At 41.8% G+C, this 22,142-nt stretch overlaps 1 protein-coding gene across 3 annotated transcripts in view; it reads right to left on the bottom strand.

Moving 5' to 3' along the window:
* The window catches only part of DIS3L2 (DIS3 like 3'-5' exoribonuclease 2), a 197,026-nt gene that overhangs the window by 75,982 nt on the left and 98,902 nt on the right, over positions 1-22,142 (bottom strand). For all 3 annotated transcript variants that reach the window (XM_069792502.1, XM_069792503.1, XM_069792504.1), the window contains 2 exons: positions 19,918-19,997; positions 2,862-2,974 (listed from right to left, as the gene is read on the bottom strand). In XM_069792502.1, the coding sequence (XP_069648603.1) occupies positions 2,862-2,974; positions 19,918-19,997 (193 nt within the window). The remainder of the gene's footprint in view (positions 1-2,861; positions 2,975-19,917; positions 19,998-22,142) is intronic.

Genomic DNA, 22,142 nt, shown 5'->3' with positions numbered 1-22,142 from the left:
TCGGTTGGTTACAACCGCCGCTGACTCTGGGGGTGACCCCCTCTCCCACTGCCGGTCTGATGGGGAGGGATTGTATTAACCAAGAGTTTCCATCAGCTGCTCTCCCCAGAGCTGGGAGGAGGATGCCGAGGTCCAACAATGGGGTGGGCTCAGCAAGCCTCTTGCTTACACACTAAGACACTCAAAGGAAATAGGCAATTTGTTTATGAGCCAAGATTTCTGCTCAAGACTTGTATCAACACTTCCATGAATTCAGATTTTGAGCAACTCTTTGTTACTCAGCCTGAGATTATCAAAATATCAACACCCTGACAACCTGCTGGTGTCAAAAGTGAATGTCTCGAAGTCCTTGGACTCAATGTGAAAGATAGGCTTACAGTTCTGATCTTTGATCTCCAGTATAAAATAGGACCAATAAAATATTATAGGGATTTATGGCTGACCTCTCACTTGAGCTGCTTCACACCTAAAATAACACTGTAAGATGTGCCAAAAAAGAGGAAACTGTTTAGGTTTTCTTGCTTCTTAAAACCTGATACACTTTTATTTCAAACACTTTTGACTTTTATTAAATAGACTGCTAGCAATTACACAATAACTCCCCTTCTGGATACATGGTGCAGGAAAATTAAATATGTGGCTTTATTTAACTTCTTTGGGAGGATTAGCATGGTGCTAACCTCTAGCAGAATCACAGCTGTCTTAGGAAACAGTTCCTTCAAAGGAAAGCATATTTTCTACAAGACTCATGCTACCATCTTGTTTCAGACAGCCTGGCTGCTTTCCTTTGCCCATTCCCTCTCTCCTTTTCATCTCTTGCAACTAAAATATTGACCATTTCATCATCTAACCTAGTTTGCATTCTTAAAATACATTTTCTGCAGGGCAGAAGTATGGGTAAAACACTAATCCTGACTGCTGGGCCAAGGTAGTTGAAAAGCAATTGAAGATTACGGGCAACGGATAACTTAACGTTGGCATCGCACGTGACTGACTGGTAGTGCTGGGGGGAAAAAAGCACTTTGAAAGAAAATTCGATTAGCTTTTGAATTCAACTAGATTATCATGAAAAATGCCTCCTTTCCATAGAAAAGTCTTCCTTCTCCCTTAAAAAAAAAAAATCACATGCCTTCAAACCACAGTATTTTGACTTGGAAATACTGCGACAACATCTTCCTGGACTACAGCTTTGCTGCCCTGCAGTGACATTCCCCCTGGGCCAGCCCACATCTCCCATAGTGAGCTACAGCCATTGAGTCATCCATCAGAGGGGGAAGCAGAACACCGCAGAAGCCAAGGGCTTATCACTGGAGAGACTGTAGGATTGGGAAGACTCTAGTGCCAGAAGTGCTGTTTCCATGAGATACACATTGCTTCCCACTCCTGGAGAACAGCAAGTCACTGGCAGCTGGTGTTTCCCAGTGCAGCCACTCCTTGGTCCCACACTGCAGCACCTGTGTGCTGTTGGTCTCACTACCACTGACCCAGCTCGGGCACTTCTGCATTGCTATTAAGGCTATTCCACGCAACCCATACTCACAGAGACGTAAAATCCACCAGACTCACTGAGACCCCCTGAAGCTGTGCCTTGCTATTTCTACCCAAGGAAAGTTACAGAACAGCTACTAAAGCTTAACAGCTTGATATCAAACCACTAATTTCATTTCAGTAGTGTAAAATAAATCATTTTATCATCTGGAAAGTGTGGAGAGGACACAGTAAGCTATTGGAACAAGCATCATTACAAGACCCTCCCTGGAGAGCAACCCTCGGAACATCCAGGAAGGGAGGGGAAGAATCACTCCTAATCTGAAGCAGCAAGTAGGATACATTTGTTTATTTATTATACAAAAGATGCCCTGTCATCCCAGAAAGGGCTGCAGAGACAAGGACTTCAGCCTGACTGAATGGGAGTGTGGGGAGAGGGAGATTAATCTGCTCCTATGAGAATGCCCTCAACACTCCTCTTCATGCAGCTGATGCCTCAAGCCAACACAGGACACTAACAGCCAAGCTTCTTGGCTTCCCTGCACGCACAGTGCCGGTGGTATCCAATGAGCTAGGAAGTGTTTCTGCACATTCAACTGAAAATGAGACAGCCACAGACAAAACCTGGATGTTTCATTTCTGATAATGTTGAACTTGAACCTATTAATTTTTAAAGCTTAGAAGTCAACTTTAAACTTGAGTTTAACATTTGGCTCTGTTACACTAAAATCTGTACAATTTCAAGTATCTTTTCATTGCATGATGAAAGAACACCATTTGTCGAGTATTTGGGATACCCAGATAAAATAAGAGTGTGAACCTTCTGTTGTACCTCAAGATGTGAGATTGCACAAGGTGTTTTACATCCTACTCTGCTATGCATCCACTTCTGGGAGGGATTAGCTAGTACTACTGCACTGAAGATAAAGACAAAACTCTCCACCACCACCACATCTGCGAATTTCAAGCTCCCAACAGCAAAGCAGACAAGCCAGCTTGGGTCTGTCAGGCTTATCTCAGGTCAGCATGGTGCAAATGTAGCTATGCAGCTCTGGGCCCTGAACTAGCTCCAGATCAGCAGACTCCCGTTCACACGGAGCTGGTCCTGAGCTGGCAAGCCCTAGCACACCTGGGTCTCTGCCCACTGACACAGGGTCACAAACTGCTGCTTCACCCTGTGCTCTCTCCGTAAGCTCCAAGGTAGTCAGCAGCTATGTTAGCTCTTGTGTTTGCATCAATTTACTCATTTTTGTACGTCTGCTGCGAGAATAGCCAGATTTTGATTGCGGGCATCTGAAAACGAACCTTTAAAATAAATCTATGGTAAATAGAAGACAAAGTTGTCAGACAAAAAAAGGGAAAGTTGTCCTTACCTTTTGCACTAGATAGACACTAGTTGCTCTTTCGCTTGCTACTTTATCCAGTGCTGTTTCTTCAAGTACAAAGTAGCTTACATCCGCGATGTGTACACCCACTTCGAAGTTCCCTGAAATTGCACAAGGAAGTCAGTAGGCGGCAGGTGGAAATGAACTGCTGACATATTTAACTCTGACCCCTCTCCTCCCTCTCCCAGTGCTAACATAACCTTTTTGCCTTATGCCTAGATCTCACAAAAATGATACCTCTTTCCATCTTTCCACCTCTTCCATCTGAGATGAAACGTGTGGACTCTCAGGACACTACCAAATTCACAGCCACTGTAGCTACAACATGTGAGTGAATACACATATGAATGAATCCTCAAGCACAGCGGTGGATATATGAAAACCCTTAAAAACCACGTGGATAAGTCTTTCCAACTGGGAGCTTGTAATAGTGAGCCCAGTCCTCACCCCTTTGCTATCAGACAACAGTAAGCAAGAAGTATGGGACCCCACCTTGCAAGCACACAGGCAATGCAGGACACCATTTCCCAGGTATGGAGCAGCCGGTCACACATGTTTCTGGGTTCTCAGAGCTGCACTTGTTTCCACTTCACCCTGGTTGAGCCTAAATTGCTGCTGGTGACCGGGGAAGTCTTAAATGACTTTGGATCAGGCTACGCAGAAGTGCAGCTTTCCACAAGCAGAATATTCCCACTGTTATCCTGCCTTCCCTTCAGATTAGGTTCTTTATCCTTTAATTAGAGTCCAGTCTAGAGGTATCTTAATTCAAAAGTTAGGCTAGAGGGGAGTACTACTGAAGTTTATCATGAGGTTTTGGCAATAATTTGGATTTGGAAGTAGTGATCATCCTCAGCTTTGGAAGTAATTAGTACCTTGGTCCAAGAAATTCTGGTTTGCTAATCCTCAAAGAAGCCTATTGACCTTTGTTTTCTCTGGAAAGACTAGGCTAGATTTGAGGTGCTTATTTGTAGAATAGTTCTAAGTGCAGCGGGTTCCTAATTATAACATTTCATTCTTTGGAGGAATTCACTAAGTTCTTGGTATCTATAAATATTTTTTTTTTCCTTAATTTTTTTAAAAAGACAACGTAATAAGATACCACGCTGGTGACAACCCTGTTTGTTTATATGCCTTGCAAAGAATATGATCAAAGCCTTTCTCTAGAGTGTCACATTTTTGAAAGATAAATGGTTTATAGCTGCCATCATTATGCTGTACATCTGCCCATGTGCCCTTTGGATGGGTACCGGTGCTAGATTTCAGCAGAGTGGGAAAGGAAATGTATATACAGGCAAAGAGGAAGCATGAGAAGGTGCAAGCTCATATTAGGAGAGCCACCCAGCCCACTGTGCCCCCAGCTGGGAGTTCATATAAGTGAGCACCAACCCGCTCTGTGCGAGTTTGGATTCGTAACAATTTTAACTTAACTTTATTAAGCCATGTTTGCGTAGCACTTTGAGTACGTAAAGTATTATCTTGCTTTTTGAGCTGCTTTTGTACACTCAACAGACCACAGATGTAAAGGCAGCAGAAACGCACATGGAAGATGGGAGCACTGGGGATTAGATTTGTCCACATAACCTACAGTCACTGGAAGGTCCTGCAGAGTAAATATGATGGCAGCAGGGGGAGAGGGCAATAATCCCATCGCACACCAAGGGACAAATTCCACCACTCGTTAGGAAGCTGGGAGAAAAGACTCCCCTCAGAAAAGGTTCACCTCAGAAAGCTGCCTACAGCTGTGTTGTGATATTATCACATGCCTTGAAAGCTGCTCTACATGGATTAGGCACCCAAGCCTGAAACTACTTAGACAGTAAGTCTTAGACCAACAGTTCAACCAACAGGTTTAGTATTACATGCACTTGAAGCCAACACACTCAGAAGGTAAAAAAATATTGAATACTTTGAAGTCAATATTGTAATGTATTGACCCTGCAGGCAAATATTGACTAAAGGAAAAGGAGAGGGGGTCATTACATCATGCCTTTAATCGTACTTTAATTCAATATGTGCACTGTTACATACATGAACTTTTTGTCCTCAGTAGAAAATCGACAAACCAAGAAAGATCTCATTGCATGAGATAATAAAACATGGAGTCAGCCAATGAAAACACATTGAGCAGAGTTAAATTTCATTCAGGTTTCCCACCAGAGCTTCTAAAAGCCAGGGTCAGCGTGAGCCCCCTGCTTTTGAACTTTTAATGGAAATTCTATCTAAATATTTTCTTACATACATTGACATAATGCAAACTGGCAGCTCTTTGGGTTTGTCTTGCTCAAGTATGAATCACCCTATCTCCCTCACCCCCCAAAAATTCAGACCAAGAGAACTTGAAGATACAGCACAGCAGTCAACCAACCTGATTTCTCTCAAATCATTGCTTTTGAACACGTTAGACAAAATACCAGCCTAAGCCTGCACAGAAGTACCTGCCTACTGCTCTCTCCTGGTTTATTTGCTAATTAAAATGAAAGAGCTTTGTGGATAGAGAAATACTATTCACTAGGATTCTCTTCCAGGTCCACAAACAGTTTTTCTAGTCTCATTAATTTTTATGACAAAGTCACAAAAGGAACATTTCACATTGGAAGTCTTGTGTTATTTCCAAAGGAAAAAAAGAAAATGTGGCCTGAATGAAAGGAAAAGAGTTAAACTGGCAGAGTTAAACTGGCACTCATTTATTGAAAAAGTCTTGTCAGAGAGAGCAGAGAAAAGGGGGAAAGGGTGGACACCACACGGACCACACACCACAGGCTGCTACACATGGTCTACTCCACCTTCGTTTTGATTAAGAAATCTCCTTTTCCAGCAAATAGAGGCTTCAAATCTTGGCACGTAGCTCCCCATCATGATAGACTTTATACCATAAATTTCTTACAGAAACAAGTACTTTACAAACCACAGACTTGCTTCACCCCAAATTTAAAATTCTCCTACAGCGAAGCTAAAGCTCCACAACAACCCCTAAAGCTAGGTATACACCACCAGTTTAAGGATATTTTTTTCTTAAAAAGAAATTTACATAAGAATGTACAGGAGATTAAGCCAGACACTTCATATGCTGATACTAAAGCAAGAGCTGAAGGGAGCATCTATTGCAATGAAAAATGCTGAAGGCACTTGGATGGCTTTTTTCACTCAGGATCTCTGGGATTTTTTCATTTAAAATAATTTCATTTGAAAGTGGGTGCAAAATTGTCATCCCATTCGAACTCTACCACTACAAAGCTGCTACTTGGGAGACGTTTAGCAACAGGGAATGCAGTTTAGACTCAAGCAATGCATGTTTTATTAACCAGCTGTACCCTATTAGCTCCTCTCTGCAACTACAGACACACGGCAACAGAGATGGATGAGAGACAGGAGTATTATTTGAAATTACACTATGGCAGTGCAAAACCCAATAATGAGGCCCTTTGCAAAGAGAAGCTCTCCTCCTGAGGTCTGCAAGTAGAAACAGGGAAAGGACTGGGCACTCAGCCACCAAAGCTCTTCTTGGGCCAATGCTCTGTGCAAGAGGGACAGGATTTGTTGCCACCTTACTGCAGACAACACAGTTCTGATGCCCTTGCAGCACTGCACACAGAGAAGACAACTTCCCTTTTTGTTTACCATCATGTAGGCTGCTAGAATGGTAGAATATAATGGGCCTGCATTCCTCAAACTTTCTAGAAGCCTGGATCCCCTCTTGAAGTTTACCACGTGACAGAGCTACAAAAGGCAGGTCTCCCTCAGCATGATGCTGCACTAGGCACACAGCGGTTTTGGAGAAGGATCGGCTCCTTGATCTGGGAATCTGGTTTGTTTGAACCCACTCCAAAACCTTGTGTATGTAACACTGATATGATGCTAAAATCAAAGGAGAATGGTGGCACCTCACAGAAGAACAAAGAACAAGCTGTTCCTTTTTTTTATTTTTTTCACTGATGATCTCATTCTCTATGACAAAACAGTTCAAAGAGCTTTCTTCCTTCTTTATTGAGCAAAATTATAAACAAAAAAGGATTAGCAAGAAAGAGCTGGAAGAGAGGGTAAAGGCCCTTTCACCCTGTAAATGCTCAAGAAAAACTGCCAACCCAGCAAGTTGTATCAAGTATTTGCCCCAGGAGTTAGAAAGTTGAGTTGAATGTATTTGAACAGTATGCAAGGGAACACGCTGGCAGCAAATCCCTCTTCTCTGTCTTTAGCAACCCTAGTCAGTCCTAGCACAGAAACACAGACCAAGCAAGTTCACTTCATACCTTAGCATATGCAAATTTCAGGACCATGCAACTTAAAAACGCAACTCTTCAAGGATAAAACAGCAGAATATAATTCTCTAGCATGCATACACACTCCCATTTATTTCCATCTCACTTTCAAGCATCAACATTCTCAGGAGAGAAGACAAACACTAGCAAGAGTGTTAAGTCAATGTAAAATCTAATACCAAGCTTTTTGTATTAACCACTATTTCTCACACTGTCTTCACCCCTCAGGGAGATACAGAATAGTTCAAAGCAGATTGCAAAGTGCTTGCTCTAGCCAGAAAACAGCCAACTACCTACCTGCTGCCAGCAGTTCAAGGTAGTTGGCTGCTCCCTAGCTAGACCAAACTCTTGCAGCAAATAATTACAGCTCTTTCCCGTTCCCTTGCCCTGGGGGTACAATGTTGCTGCTCTTATCTGCAAAGCAACATTTAGCACCTTGCAAAAGTATGAAAAACTTGCATAAAGAGAGACAAATGAGGCCTTTAGCCTACATGCACGTTTTGTTGCTGTTAGGAGTGCTACAGTAGAGCATGGGTCTTCATCAAGGCTGAGGTTCTCATGTGTGATCGTGGGCAAACCCGTGAGGACAGTGCCTACAATGCAGGGTCTCAGTTACAGAAGGGGAAGCCAGACGGGCTGCAGATAGTAATAGGGGTGGACACAAAACAAATACAAGTTGCACCAAGGCAGAAAATGGCACTGAAACTTGGGGAAGCTGCTGGGAAGTAACTACAGGCCTTCACAGATCTTTAACACAGGCCTTTAAATGAAGGCCCCGATCCAAGCCCAAACATTTCTGTTTCTCTTTGGCATGTGGATGTACATCCACGACTCAAGTGTTACAGAAGTGTCCCTCTTGGGATAGAGAGCGAAGAAAAGATAGAGAGAAAAGAGAATGACTGAGTGGGAGAAAAAAGCAAATGGGAAAGCAAAAAAAAGAGCAAGATGGAGAAGAGGAGGAGAAGAGTTTAATATAAAAATAAAAGTGGAACCATGGAAAGAGCGAGTTACTTGTCTGCTCTGGAGCCTGAAGACAAAGGTGGGTGGCTTTAATTCTCAGCTGAGGTTACTTTTCCACCACAGGAAGCCAAGCTATTGTTCAGAAAATCAGACAGTGTGTTTTATTTTACTTATTTTAAAATAACAAGGAAAGTGTTTAAATTTTACTTGCGTGCCCTAGGGCCATTTTGCTTTTTGAAAGCGCAGTGCAACTGAGCATAAATCCATTAACTTGTTTACCATGAAACCAAATTTTTTGAAACATCACATGATGGTCCTTTAGCCAACCGAAATGCAACTAATTACACCTTTTTTAAAGCAAGTAATAGCTTTTTCCTTCTCTAAAGGTCTCTTTCTTGACATAACCTCATGAAAAGAGTCTGGCAAAAGGAATCAGAATCCTGTATCTCAAGAGAGTGGGACAAGTCTCCAGGGTGCAGAGCAGCAACTTTTCCATCCAAGCATAAATATGACTTTAGTAAATGTTGCAACAACTTCAAAAGAGGAAAAAGTGTCTGCCCAAACAAACAACAAGTACCTCTAAAGAGTAATGATCCACAAAATACCACGTACTATCAGGCATTGCCTCTAGGAGATGTCCCCTTCCAAGCCCCTCTGCTACTGGTTTGCATGAAAAATGTCCCACAGAAACAGCCCCCTTCACCTACCAGTCACAGAGAGACTTTGAGACCATCAGGAACAGCCTGGCCAAGGTTTCAGGATATTTGAACTCTTCTTTGAACTATGCTTAGTCACTTTTTTCTGGGTTTGTGGCACTTGGAGAGATGGCCACGGTCAGGCCCCTGACTTGCATGGGGTGAAGAGAGAGGGAGCTGGCAACACACAGCATGTCAGCTTGGCCACTCCAAGTGCCTGCATCAGACTGCAAATGGCAAAATGGCTGTGTGGGTTTGGGCTTTTGCTTTGCTTCTTAAATCACAATTAAAACCATTGCTTTCTTTCAACCTTTTAACTCCTTTAGTCTTTAAAATCACATTTACATCTTTTCCTTCAGGAGCTGGGCTGATGTAAAGACAATAAAAGCTGTGACTTCTCTCATTTTACTGCATAAACTCAGGAGCTGTGAGATGGACAAAATCCTCAACATTAGCAGAACCGAGATTGGTGCCAGTTATTCCAAAGTGAGAAACAGGATGAGATCACAGGGGAAGGGAAAAAAAATAAAAAAATAAAACCATCTTCAAATGTTAACTCTTCCCATACTGAAAGTCTTGGTACTTCCTGGATTTCTGGAAGTATCTGAGAAACCACTGACAGAAATGGTGATGTTGCAAAGTGATGCTTTCAATGGTCCTGAGAGAACCAGGAAATATTCAGAGCATTTCATAAAATAAAGAGTAACAGTTTTTTTGTTATTTCCTTTTCTTCTTAAGTTAAAAGGTCAATGTGGGACATCAATGAGTCTAAAATCCAGAATAACTCCTACCTGCTTTGTAGTGACTTTTAAAGCACTGTTTTACTCAGGTCTCAACTATCCTGACCTTTGGCCATTTTGTCTTTGGCATCAACTGAATGCTATGGAGACAACTACAATTTTACAAACCAATTTGGGATTAGCTCTGGATAAGGTACAAAACAAAACTCATGTGTTCATTAAGTGCAAGGAAGGACAAGTGAAGATGAAAAGCACACAAACACACTAGGAAGGGATCCCTTCCCAAGCAGAATATTTTCCAGAGTTTTCCATGAGCCATCACCAATTCTTTAAATAGTTTCAGAATTATGAGGAGACTTTATCTATTACTAAATTAAATGCTGGGAGCAGGGCTTCCATGTGAATTGCATACAGTTTTTGTCTGTAGCAGCTAATAAATTCAGCAATGTCCTAAAACCACTTAATAGAATTTAAAAGCTACCTTTTATACCTCAAAACAAAGCCAGGACACCTCCATAATGTGGCACTTCATGCGTCGTGCATTACAGAGCCCTGAGTTTTATACACAAACTAGCACAAGGCAAATCAGTTAAGCACCGTTTCAAATACTTTGGCTAAGGTTAGCATTTAAAGCCCTCACAAGGAAGGTGCTCCCCCATGCTGCCCAGCTCTGAAGGATACGCTCAGAGATGGCTCGTGGTCAGCACGAGGTATTCCCAGGCTCTCAGGAGAGTGGGAGGGTCGATCCTCCCATAGGAACATGGGGTAGATCTTCATGCTGGTGGTGTTCTCCCAACTTCCAGCTCCCATGAGCCAGAAACATCTAAGCTGGTGATCAATCAGAATTCAGGTCTCCAGTCCTCACAGATCATGTCATGTTACCAAGGCAGAGAAACAACACAAGAGTGTCCTGTCTTGTGGGTTGCCAGTGAACCCACATCAGGTCTTCATCACCTTGTGACAGGAGATGCTGCCATCCAGAACACACCTACTGCCTACACCATTCCTGAAAACTACCTTCAAACCTGATGCAATAACTCCAGAGGAGAATGAAAGAGCTCTTCTGTGCAAGCGGTACCGCTGCACCATTAAGTTGGATACTTACACAAGAAGGAATTCTCCCGAGGGAAAAACACTAAATACTCAGAAGGACAGAATTTACACAGCATGTAAAGATAAAACATTTAATTGCAGACTGAAGGACACAGGGAATGATATCCAACAGAATAAGCATAATGCATAAAGATTTGTTCACGTTGCTGAGCGAGATACAAGCAGGAAAATACAGATGCAAGTGGGGCCCAAGTATTTTAAAAGTCAGGCTAAAGCACAGGACAGTTGGGGACAGACAGTATAATGATGGAAAATGAAGAGAATGTGCCATTTCTTTGATATATCAAACGTGTCCAGCGTTGGCAGACTGATACGAGACATAATGGTTCCTTATGCAGCGATGCCTATGTCCCACCTTCTGCCTGTGCAGGTTTTCTCCCTGTTCCTATGCTGGTACCTTTTTACCAGCAGAGGGTCACAGGTAAGCTGGTTTCCTCTGTGCCTGCACAAGTGCCTAGCAGACTTTGTGAGGTGCCAAAATAGCAAGTTCCACTTAGAGGTTTTATAAATTGTTTTGATTTCTTTGCAAGATTCAAGTGTAATGAGCAAAGTGAAGAGGAGTTACAAACCTCAAATACATCAGATTTATCTACTGAATGACAGTACTTGCTATGTGGTCATCTCTGGGAGAACCTCTAAATGACTACTTATGACTTAGACCCAATGTGAATCTTTGCTACCTGCAGTCTATCCCAAGCACTTGGCAGATGGATCTTCAATCCTTCACTAAGACAAGATGTCAGGCATGACACCAAGGCAATGACTGTGCTGCTGTGAACTCAGATTCCCAGCTCAGAAAGCAGTCTTTGCTGGGAGGGAGAAGTTACCAAGGCAGACTGCACTTAGCTCTCTCAAGCAGTCTCTTAACACTGAGGTTTCCAGCCAACGTGATGAAGGTAAAAGGACAATTTTTGGTATTCACGTCATGAATTGTTTTTATCGCTATTCCAAGACTCATTCAAGAGGCTAACTCTATCAGGAAATCAGCAGTCTTTGAATTTAAAGAGATGGGAAGTGGCACCCAGCAGCTTTCAAGATGAATTACAATCATTTTGGGTGTAGGACATCATCCTTTTCCTGAAATGAAGGTTTAGAGTGGGGAGGGACCAGCCTCTCTCTACTGCTAGGTCAGTCCCTTTTGTGATATCTCTACTGTACACAGTAATCCAAGGCTGAGCAAGTGTTCCCAGGCATTCAAAGACACCGTGGGATTTAGTGCTAGGCCAAACACATACAGGGTACTTCCACTGAACAGCCTTGACATTTCAACCTTTTTGAGAACACAAGGCAACCACTGAGATTTCACTTTTAGCCATCCAACTTTTTGTTTATTTTTTGAAAGATTTCCAAAATATTTCGATCTGCACCTGGTTTTACTCTTTCTGTGTAACTAGCATAATAGTCAACAATCAAGAAATACTGTAGTGAATTGCACTGTAAGAAGATGTTTCTCCTGTTCAGCTGGTTTCTGAAACCCCTGCATTGCAATAAATTAAAAGTTAGAACAATAGCGCAGTGATTCTGAGGGACCCTGCCATTTTAAAAAGTTCATAATAAAGAATATATACAGCAGTAACTTCTTTGCTGCCTGCATGCAACAGAACATATGACTGAAGTTAACCATGTGGAAATTTATTCCTAGCTATTTGTACCCTTTTAAAGTTTATCTTCCTCACATATATTCTGATTCTTATCTGTTAAATTTACTAAAAAATCTTGTTTTCTCTAGCTCTATTTGGTCATCACCTATCATTTGTGGTTCTTCTCTAAAGACTCTCCTGGTCCCTGAGGTCCTTTTTAGTGAACAGAAATCCTAGGCAAAGTGCTTTTAGATCTGTTTGTACAGACTTTTTCAGGATCCTCTTCCCATTACCCAGCTCCTTAAAGGCATTTGGAGTTTTTCTTCAATATACAATCAGACACCATTGGTTTTAAGTCTGTATCCACAAACATTAGTGAGATCCCCTGGGACACAAAATCCCGCACCTCTAAATCTTTGGGGAATTGTCCCAGGTCCTGAACTTATGAACTGAAATGATCTGGAAGGCGACTTTGCCCAGAGCATCTCTCCTCCCTGCAGGAAAGTAAACTCACTTTTATGAGTAATTCTACTGGTATTTGCACATCTGTTTGCCTGTTCTACAGCCACGGTCTTCATTAGGTTAGTGCTTCATAGACAATCTACCTTTTATTTTGTTCTAATCCTATGCCTTTTTCCCCTACGGCTTGCTTTGTGTACTATCCAAAAAAAAGCTTTTGGGATAAGGATGGAATCTTTATAAAATACCTATACTTGATACAAGTATCCAGTGCAATAAATATGAATTCCCAGTAACAAATCCTGCCCACTTTTGCTTAACCAAGCCTTTAACTAATCTTCTCACAAGTAGCTCTCAAATATACACAAAAAATATTTTAACAAATTATGTTCCAGCAATCAATGCTCCAACCAAATCCAAACTTTCTTAATCTCCACCCCAATACCTTATCACCCAGTGTAATGCACTTATCTAGGAATTAGGCTCAGTCTGTTTCCCTTTCAACCACCATCAGTTTGGAGCAAGGTGTCCTATTTCCACTCAAGCTGAGGGGAGCCCTACATTGTCAAGTTGTCTCACGGATTTCAAGAGAGATGTTCGGTGGAGGAAAGGTGATGCAATCCAGCCCTCTGATTTCATTCAACCCTGCACTTGGAAATTGGAAGTGATGCGTGTTTCCGCACACAACCCCATGTTACTTTAAAAGAAGAGGCAAAATACACTGTACATGCTGCAGTTCCCCAGCGTTACATGGGAGCACACTGTGGGACACAGCAGGGATCTGGATTTGGCACAGACTTGAGTGTATTTTGCCTATTTCAAAGAGTCTGCAACCACAAGCCCTCGACAGAAAAGATATGCACCTGTTTCTAATCACTGCAATATGTCTTTTTCACTTTCCTAGTGACACAACAAAACCCACCAGACTAATCAGCAGGTAACAGGAGAGCCGAGCTAATTATGTCTGATAACAAAGGACAAACTGACCAAATGTTATGCACAATCCCACTCCTTGTAGGTCTTCTTTATTTTTTCCATATTTGACTCCTGCAATAAATTTAAGTAAATTGCAGTTTACGGTCCTTTTACATTTGACTTATATATCAGTGTGGAGTTTCTGTCACCTTGTCTCTGAGTCTGGTGTCTGTTCATCTTAAACACCTTACAAAGAAGGAAGCATAATTTCATAATGTAACTTTTGATTCAACGCTAGTCCATTCTTCCGTGTTTACCTTAAGCAAGTCAGCCCATCATAACTCCAATTACAAACTCTTCCTATACTCTATGCTGCAGGAACCAAGCGGATTAGCTGAAAGGTCCTGTACCATGTGTTGCTAGAGCGAATTTCACCCTACAGTCCTTAAGTGGCCAGAGGGACAAAGCTGAATAGAAGAGGGAATATTTATGTTTTAAAAAGCAAAATACAAGTGCATGCAACTTTGCAAAATTAAAACAACTCAAGTGTTTGCAACCTATATCAGGAAAGAACAAGGATGGAAACAGAGGAAGACCGGGTGGTCACCTGAGATGGGAGAGAACATCTTGGGGCTACCCGGGCTCTTACAGGTGTTTTTCAAGCACAAGATACTGGAGCTCACGCACTAGGGGATGTCTACTAAGGTATCCACAAGGTCTAAGAAAAGCAGCTCTAGTGTCTGTAGCCCTGCAGTAGACAAGGGATAATTTTACCAACATTTGGCAAAACACTGGTTGGTTTTACCAAAATGTGTTAAATAGGCTCCTTGAACAGAGATGTAAATCCTCACTCTCTGCAGATCTGTTTCTGAAAACTGCAGCCCACAATGGATTGTCTGGTGTCTGCTAAAGGTCATGCTGTTTCCAGATTTGGGTCACTAAAAGAAGGTCTCTTCTTTGCCTATATCCCATTTTCATGACACTCATAGAAACACAGTGTGTTTGAGGTTTTTATCCCATTCCCCTTAGGTAAATTTGATTTAAATTCACCAACATGTTGAACGGATTTAAAGAGAAGGGAAAAACCAGGGAGCAGCACACTGCAGAAGTCTTATTTGCTTAGGTCATCAGGTAAAGACTGGAAAGATTCAATGAATGTATATATATAGGACCTTGCTCCAAAATGCAGACAACTAATGTCACTAAGGACATAAAAAACAGGGCAAACAGCCTGTAGAATATATTTCTATTCTGCAGTACAACAATTCATCCTAGAATAAGATTTAAATTACTTAAACTTGAATTACTTTGTGAAAGATTGTAGGGATACAGGAATGAAAGAACAACAGTGAGAACCATGTTAGTCATCAATATACATGCAAAAAGATGTACAGAAGCTCTGTCAGTATGGCCCGAAGTACTGCTTTGAAATCAGCATCAAAAGACCTGCACATGGGTAAGACAACCCCTCAGAAATGCATGCCAATCATTTCTGCTGCATCCTTTCCCATCATGGCTTGACATTTCACTAGATGGAATTGTCTGCCTTTAAATTTGTCAAATTTCATTTCTGTTCCTACCAGTAAGCAGCCTTCAAACACAACTGCATCAGCTGTGTACATTACCAGAAATACAGACACCACTTGAAGATAATTCCCAGAAGAAGTTTGGCAAGTGTGGGAGACTTGCCTGGTGCCACTGGGACACGCAGGTCACCTAGTGTGCTCTTACATGATGAGATCAGAATAAATCTTCAAACATCTGCACCCTGGGTGAAAACATTCAGGCTTGAAAGCGGTGTGGTTGTTTTCTGAGAAAGTCTGCGACACCCGTATGAACTGAGAACAGCTCTGTTGTATGCTCCTGGCTGCAGTAATTTGCTACAAGATGTGCAGAAAGGGTCACAAAAATGCATCGACTGAAATGAACTTGCTTAAAACCTCAAGCTACCCTGAAACAGCTCTACAAAGGCTGTAGAAACTAGGTGCAGTCCAGATCCATCCTTTACTCTAAGATTATGCTGAGTCATCTAAATGGAGTACACTTTGTTCATATTTCTGAAGCTGTTACATAAATAACCCTATTTTCATTCTTTATTGGAGCTGATCTCTTTTAAAATATACACTCACAAATGTGAACAGCAAGCTTACCTCCCTACTGCTATCATTAAACAATAACGAGGAGCACGACCGTTAATCAAAAGCAGACTCCAATATAAAATCCTCTCAAAACCAGACTGGGCCACTTAAGACATATATCCCTGAAAAGTTTCCAACTGCTGCAATATCCTACTGCGAGCTCCATTAAAAATACAGCTATTCCCATAACCATCCTGTGCTTCCTTTGCTAGTGACACCCTGCTACCGGGTAGTTCTTCATGATAGATTTGTGGACTACTTCTGCATAAAATTCCTTTCCATCTTTTACTGAAGATGTAGCATGGGCGAGTCCTCCATCCAGCAAATGGAACTGGTAAGGGTTACACTGACAAGTTTTAAAACTAAGCAAAGGTGCAAAAACAGTCCCTTATCTCTCTCTACTTGTTGTCCAAGATCCTTCAAGGCAAAGAAACTGTCACAGTCTTGAATAAATTAGCAACCAATGCTTGAGGACAAAGACAATTTCATTCTTCAAAATCTTCTGAAATGCACTGATCTAGCTGTTTGATAGAAGTAGTGCAGGCAATGAGTGTTTTCTTTTTTCTTGAAGTTATTACGGGTGCTATACACCAACAGAGAGACATTTTCTGAATTGGGTTCTGCATTCTCTGTTGATTTTTGGAGATCTCCTGACATCATGAGGATGCCAGATATGTGGTTTGTTCATGCTGGGGATTTGTGGAGTTGGTTTTTTTTTAAAGTGTTTTACATATGGGCAAAAAAGATGGAAAAAATAATAATTTCTTGTAACCACGTTTACATTTGGAATAAAAGCTGTGTTAACTCTTAACACAACTTTGTCCTCATGAGAGATGCAGCCTTGCCAGCCCTGGATAAGCTCTTAACCTCTAAAACAACTCTTTGTCATAATAATTGCAGCTAGCATAGCAACTTTTAAAGCCAAAAATCCTCAGGGTACCTCCAAAACATATCAAGAGGCTCTATTAAGCACAAGATTGAGGTTCCCATAGGGGCTCTCCTTAACACAGAAGAGTTGGGAACAGCCGTAGCTTTGCAAGCAAGTGAACACAAAGAAGTGAACCCAAAGGACTCGCAGCACTGGTTTTGGACCTTGGTAAATTCCTGAAAAATTTTAAGTCAAAGTACAGATATCTTAAAAATTTCACATATGCTGATGGATTTATACCTCTGCTTGTGCCAGCCGCATTTCATGGGCCTGTAATAGTAACCGACATAGTGCTATAGTAGTCAGTAGACCACAGGCTGAAAATCACTGAGTAAGGCTATCAGCACACGGTGGGCCAAAAAAGTAACGAATCCACAGAGATTCAATTTGCATGCAACTGCATGGCTTTTCCAGGGGTGACTTGCCTTGGCCTAAGGCTGAGGCAGTGCTGTGATGGAGTGTGGGCACCACTCTCACAGCGGATCGGAGGCTGAAAGGAGAGGCAGAGCACATGATGCCCGGGATGGGCACAGATAGGATTGTTCCTAAAGAAGGCTCCAGCTCGCAGCATCTTCTCATTGAGAGGAGTCCAGGGTGGAACGAGCCTGTTGAAGGATGCACGGCTCCAGCCAAAAGGCAGAGATCTGGCACACAAAGGGCTGCTGTGAGCAGGCTCCCACTTAATGGTTCATGCAAAATGACATGTGGGGGTGAACAAAGGCCTTCGGGCTGGGACAGCCACCAGTGGGTGCATTCACTCATCTGCCTCTTGGATTTTCTCCTCTGAGGCTCATCTGGAGGAAATAGGAGTGTGCACAATGATCCTGAGAAGGACATGAAACTTTCAAAAGCACTAAATCCACACTGGATTTCCCATTCTATACATCTTGGATACAAGCCAAGCAAATCTTTACTTTTACTCTCAGGAAGACAGCCGTGCCTGTCCCCTACTCTCCTGGTTTCTTCATGTCTCTTCTAAAACACACTGGTGAAGTTTATTTTGGGGATCTGAAAGAGGAGAAATGTTCCTGCACCTTACACTTTTGCCTTATTTGAAAAACTGAGCTTTGTAAACCTTCTCTATGCAGAGTGACCCTGTAGTCTGATCCATTTTACCTTTCTTTCCCAACTACCTGGTTTTCCAGGGAAAAGGAATTGTTATCTTTAACTGCAGAAGCATCCTCTGTCCACTCTGGTTAAGCGCCTCAGATATCACCTTTGAAATAACAGGGCATCCTGGGAGAGAGAACTGTGCCTGCTCCTGTGTTATACAGAGGTAAAGACAATCCCTGAAAGCATAGCTTTGACATGATCCTTCCACATATTCCTTAGCCTTCACAGAAGATCAGGGAAGGGCAGGGAAAACCTTCATCTGGAGGCTCCAGGAAGCCAGCACAGGCCTGACACAGCCCCTGGGAGAAGAATGAGTCAGAAATAATCAGGCCAAGAGGACTTCAGGGTTTGCTTTCTCCCCCACATGCAGGCAGCTCCCTCTGCCTCATGCCTGTACAGAGAAGAGCAAAAAGCAACAAAGCAGGGAAGACTGGCAAAGCACATGAAGTCCACTCAGAAGGCAACTTTTAAAAAAATTTCTATCTTTTTTTTTCCTCAGGTGGATTGCATGAGAAGCACTTGTTCCAAAGAGGCTTGATCAGGGTATGGGGAAGCGCTGCAGCCACCCACCTCTGCATCACAAGGGGATTTTTAACAGTCATGCTACAGAGCTCCCATAATCAAGTAACATCATAATAACACCTAGAACCCTCTTGGCTGGACCTTACAAGAAGAGGATCCCTTCTGCACTGGTACATCTCCTTCCTTATAGATTGGAGCAAGAGTCCTTACACAGCATTTTCTGTACTTGGGATTGGAGAAACAAGGCAGACTTCAAAGTGCAGCCACATCCCTGATCAGCAGATATATCAACAAGTCCCAAGTATGAGTGACAGCCCTGCAACGGCTTTGCAGACTTTCTGGGAAAGAAGAATTCTTGTTCAAACAGATATTTTCCTTGAACACTTTCTCCAAATGGAGATGTATGCACCACAAACCAGGTCAGTGAATGGTTTCCTGCAGCATCTAAAACCCACATGTATGTGAGCAGTAAAGCCTCAGAAGCCAGAGTTTCAACACCTTAGATCTGAGGGGCTGTGGGATCACAACACTGTCATATATCTACAGTAATTCAGATGACAAAGTGGAAAGAGGGAGAACAGAATTCAGCTCAGGATCTCTCAAGATGACTGTTTAAATTTTCTGTGAAATAGAACAGCAATTTTTTCTTAAACTTGCCCCCAAACTGCTATCGTACAGTATAATTAATTTTATTGGCCTCAAATTTTCTTTCATCTCTGATTTTTCTATCAGTTTTATAGACCTGTAATACTATTCTGTACCTGGGTCTAAACGACATGACAATTCATTGGCCACATTGCACAGAATGAAATTAACCCAAAAAAAGGGAATGATGTCTTTGATATCATCATGTTGCGATGATTAACAAGAGCAAGAAAAACTAAACACACACAAAAAAATCACTTCATCTTCTTTATTAGTGGTGGATAGGCTAATCAAATCATGCAATATTTCTAACCAAGCCTGTTACTGGATCTCATCAAACTAAATGAGCAGAACTTGGATGGCAAAGTAAGCTTACAAGAGGGAAGTTCCTTAAGTCAGAATCATCAAGATTTGGCTTCTGGAGCTTTACTTTCTGTTCTGCTGGCTTTCAGCATAGTAAAAGTACAAATAAGGCAGAACAGAAAGCTTAAAAGGCAAAGAAAAGAATAACACAACTTATAAGGCACACTCTGTTCATCTGACAATTCCCAGCATCCCATAAACACCAAAAAGCAATTCAGCCAGTGACCTTCAAAAAAACTGGATTCCTTTATCCAGGGACTGTGTACTCAAGGTCAAAGTTTCACTAAACTTCAGTCTGCAAGTGCAGCATATTAGCTATTCAGCTGTAACTCCTGTAATGACAGGAGACAGCTGAGACCTGCTCAAATCAAATTACAGCTCTGATTATGCAAAACACTATGGTTCTGCATTTCCTGACACCAAGACTACTTCAGAGTGCAGCTTGAAGATATGTGCTCTAAGATTTCTGAAAACAGGCAATTAAAACAGCAAGAAAAAAACTAGTTTATTACTCTACTCATATTTGGTAAAGAATACTTCATGACAAATTATATATACAAATGTGTCAACGGACAAATATAAACACTGAGAAGTATTTTGTAAAATATATCTCATACCGTCAGGGAGTTGTTTACAGGACAAAGCATCATCAAGATCTTTGGCAGTTGATGGGTCGATGGTGAAAATGCATTCTTTCCTATCCAAGGAGAGAAGAAGAAAAGGAAAATTTATCTTCCAGTCATGAAGAAGGTATCAAAACACAGAGACCATCAGAGACATCCAAACAACAACCATGTTTTCAGAAGACTCTGTTGAAACGTCTTCCAAACTAATCTGAAAGTCTAAATGTAATCTAAACAAAAAAAAGGGGGTTTAGTCAAGTGAATCTCCTTGGGTTTTCTTTCATTTTTCTTTTTCGTCCAATGCTTGCTCTTAACAGCTTTCCTCTCATTACTGATTTTCCTCCACAAAAACTAAACAATTTAGCCCATCAAGTTCACTCCAAAGAAACGAGCAGGAAGAAGGCTTGATGCCTTGCAGCTAGAGTAAAAATAGATTGTTCCTAATTGCAAAGCTAAATGGAACACAAATAACCCCCATCCCCATGCATAAGAGTAGATATCGCAGCATCTGAAACTCCACGAGCACAGCTAGCACGGATCAGAGGCAATAAAACATTTACAAACTAAGCTGAATGATAACAAAATTGAGTGAGAGTTTTGGTCTCAGTAAAGACACCTAAGAGGTACAATACTTTATAACATCTACATTGCCTATTATGCACCAAAAGGAAAAGCAGGTTCAATAGGAAACACTATGAAAGTTATAGAAAGAAAGAGCTCCAAATCAGCTAATTAGACCTAGCAAATCAACTTGGTGCTTAGGAAAAGCTAAGTACAAAGTACATATGCTGTACTAGGTGGTACCTGGAGTATGCAGCCCTGCCCTGGAAGGCTTGCATACTTATGTCTCATAGCAGTGGGCGGCAGGAACACTGGGAACATGGACAACAGATATGGTCTAGGGCCACAAAGATGAGACAAAATAGAGCATCCGACTCAGGAATCATCACGTTTAGTGGAGCAGAGCTTGGCACCAGCGAGACCCAAAACCTGAAGCACTCAACAAATAAAACTTCCTAAACTCCTGCTTCAGGGCCTCCCTTCATCCTGGGCTGCCCTACAGCAACTTCTTGCCCAGGCCCCTGGACTACAGCAGGGTTCACCCAAGCAATGTGTGGAATGTGGGACTGGAGCTGAAGAGCAGTGAAGACAGTAAAGGAATGGTTTGCTGGTTTATTTTGCTTTTATCTTAACCTTTAGAATAAGTTCGGCCCCCTCCCTAGTTAAAAGATCCCCAAGCACAATGGTATAGGCTGAGGCTGCCAAGGAAGAGATCAGACCGCTTCTTTTCTCTTTGCCACAGAAAAACTCATATCATGATGGCAACTCCCTTCTAGAGATCTGTAATGAAAACACCTATTATTTTTCTTACAGCATAACCACTGGTATACTCCTGGGGTAGTAAAGGTGGGAGAGGAAAAATTACAGTGAACTTTTAAAGGAGCAAATGTCATGTGGAATTAGCAAGTCTTAGTCTTTTTGCATGGGTGCTCACACAGTGAGAGCAATGTCTCTATCTTCGCAGGCCTACCACTTCAGTACTTAAATGCTCTGGGTGGTATCTGTTGGTGTCAGACAGCTGGCAGCATGTATTTATATAATTCCACTAGGCACACTAAATAGAGATTTTCAAAGACATAAAAATCAGTAAAGCACTTTGCTGCCTTCTGAGACTTTGAAAATCTTTTAGAATATGCTAGCTTTCAGATTGGATAGCAAAGCTGCCTTAATCCCCAGATGCACATTAGTTTCTGATCCTTTGCATGCATCTAAACAAATTAGAGACTGTGACATTGAAAGATATAAAATCTTTTCAACTACACCGGGACTTTGATCTGTTGCTGCCTAGCTATCCAGTACTGGGAATCAACCAATTTTTAAAGGCTTGCAAACAACCTAACTTCCATAAATATATATTCCTTAAAATTCTACCTAAGGATGGAATTTCAGGATACCTCCACTCCAAGGTACTACGCAACTTTCTTTAGGGAGCTGTGCGTATGCAGATACACAGACAACTATACTGCAAGCAGTATGGGGGCATGCAGGTGTGCCAACCTGCATGTATTGATACACCAGGTCCTACTAACTGTCCTGGTTTTAGCTGGGATAGAGTTAATTTTCCTTCTAGTAGCTGGTATAGTGTTATCTTTTGGATTCAGTATGAGAAGAATGTTGATAACACACTGATGTTTTCAGTTGTTGCTAAGTAGTGTTTA

The sequence above is a fragment of the Haliaeetus albicilla genome, chromosome 9 (genome assembly GCF_947461875.1).
Source record: "Haliaeetus albicilla chromosome 9, bHalAlb1.1, whole genome shotgun sequence".
Classification (NCBI taxonomy): domain Eukaryota; kingdom Metazoa; phylum Chordata; class Aves; order Accipitriformes; family Accipitridae; genus Haliaeetus; species Haliaeetus albicilla.
The sequence above is the reverse complement of the archived record's forward strand: the minus strand, read 5'-3'. Positions and strand labels throughout refer to the sequence as shown.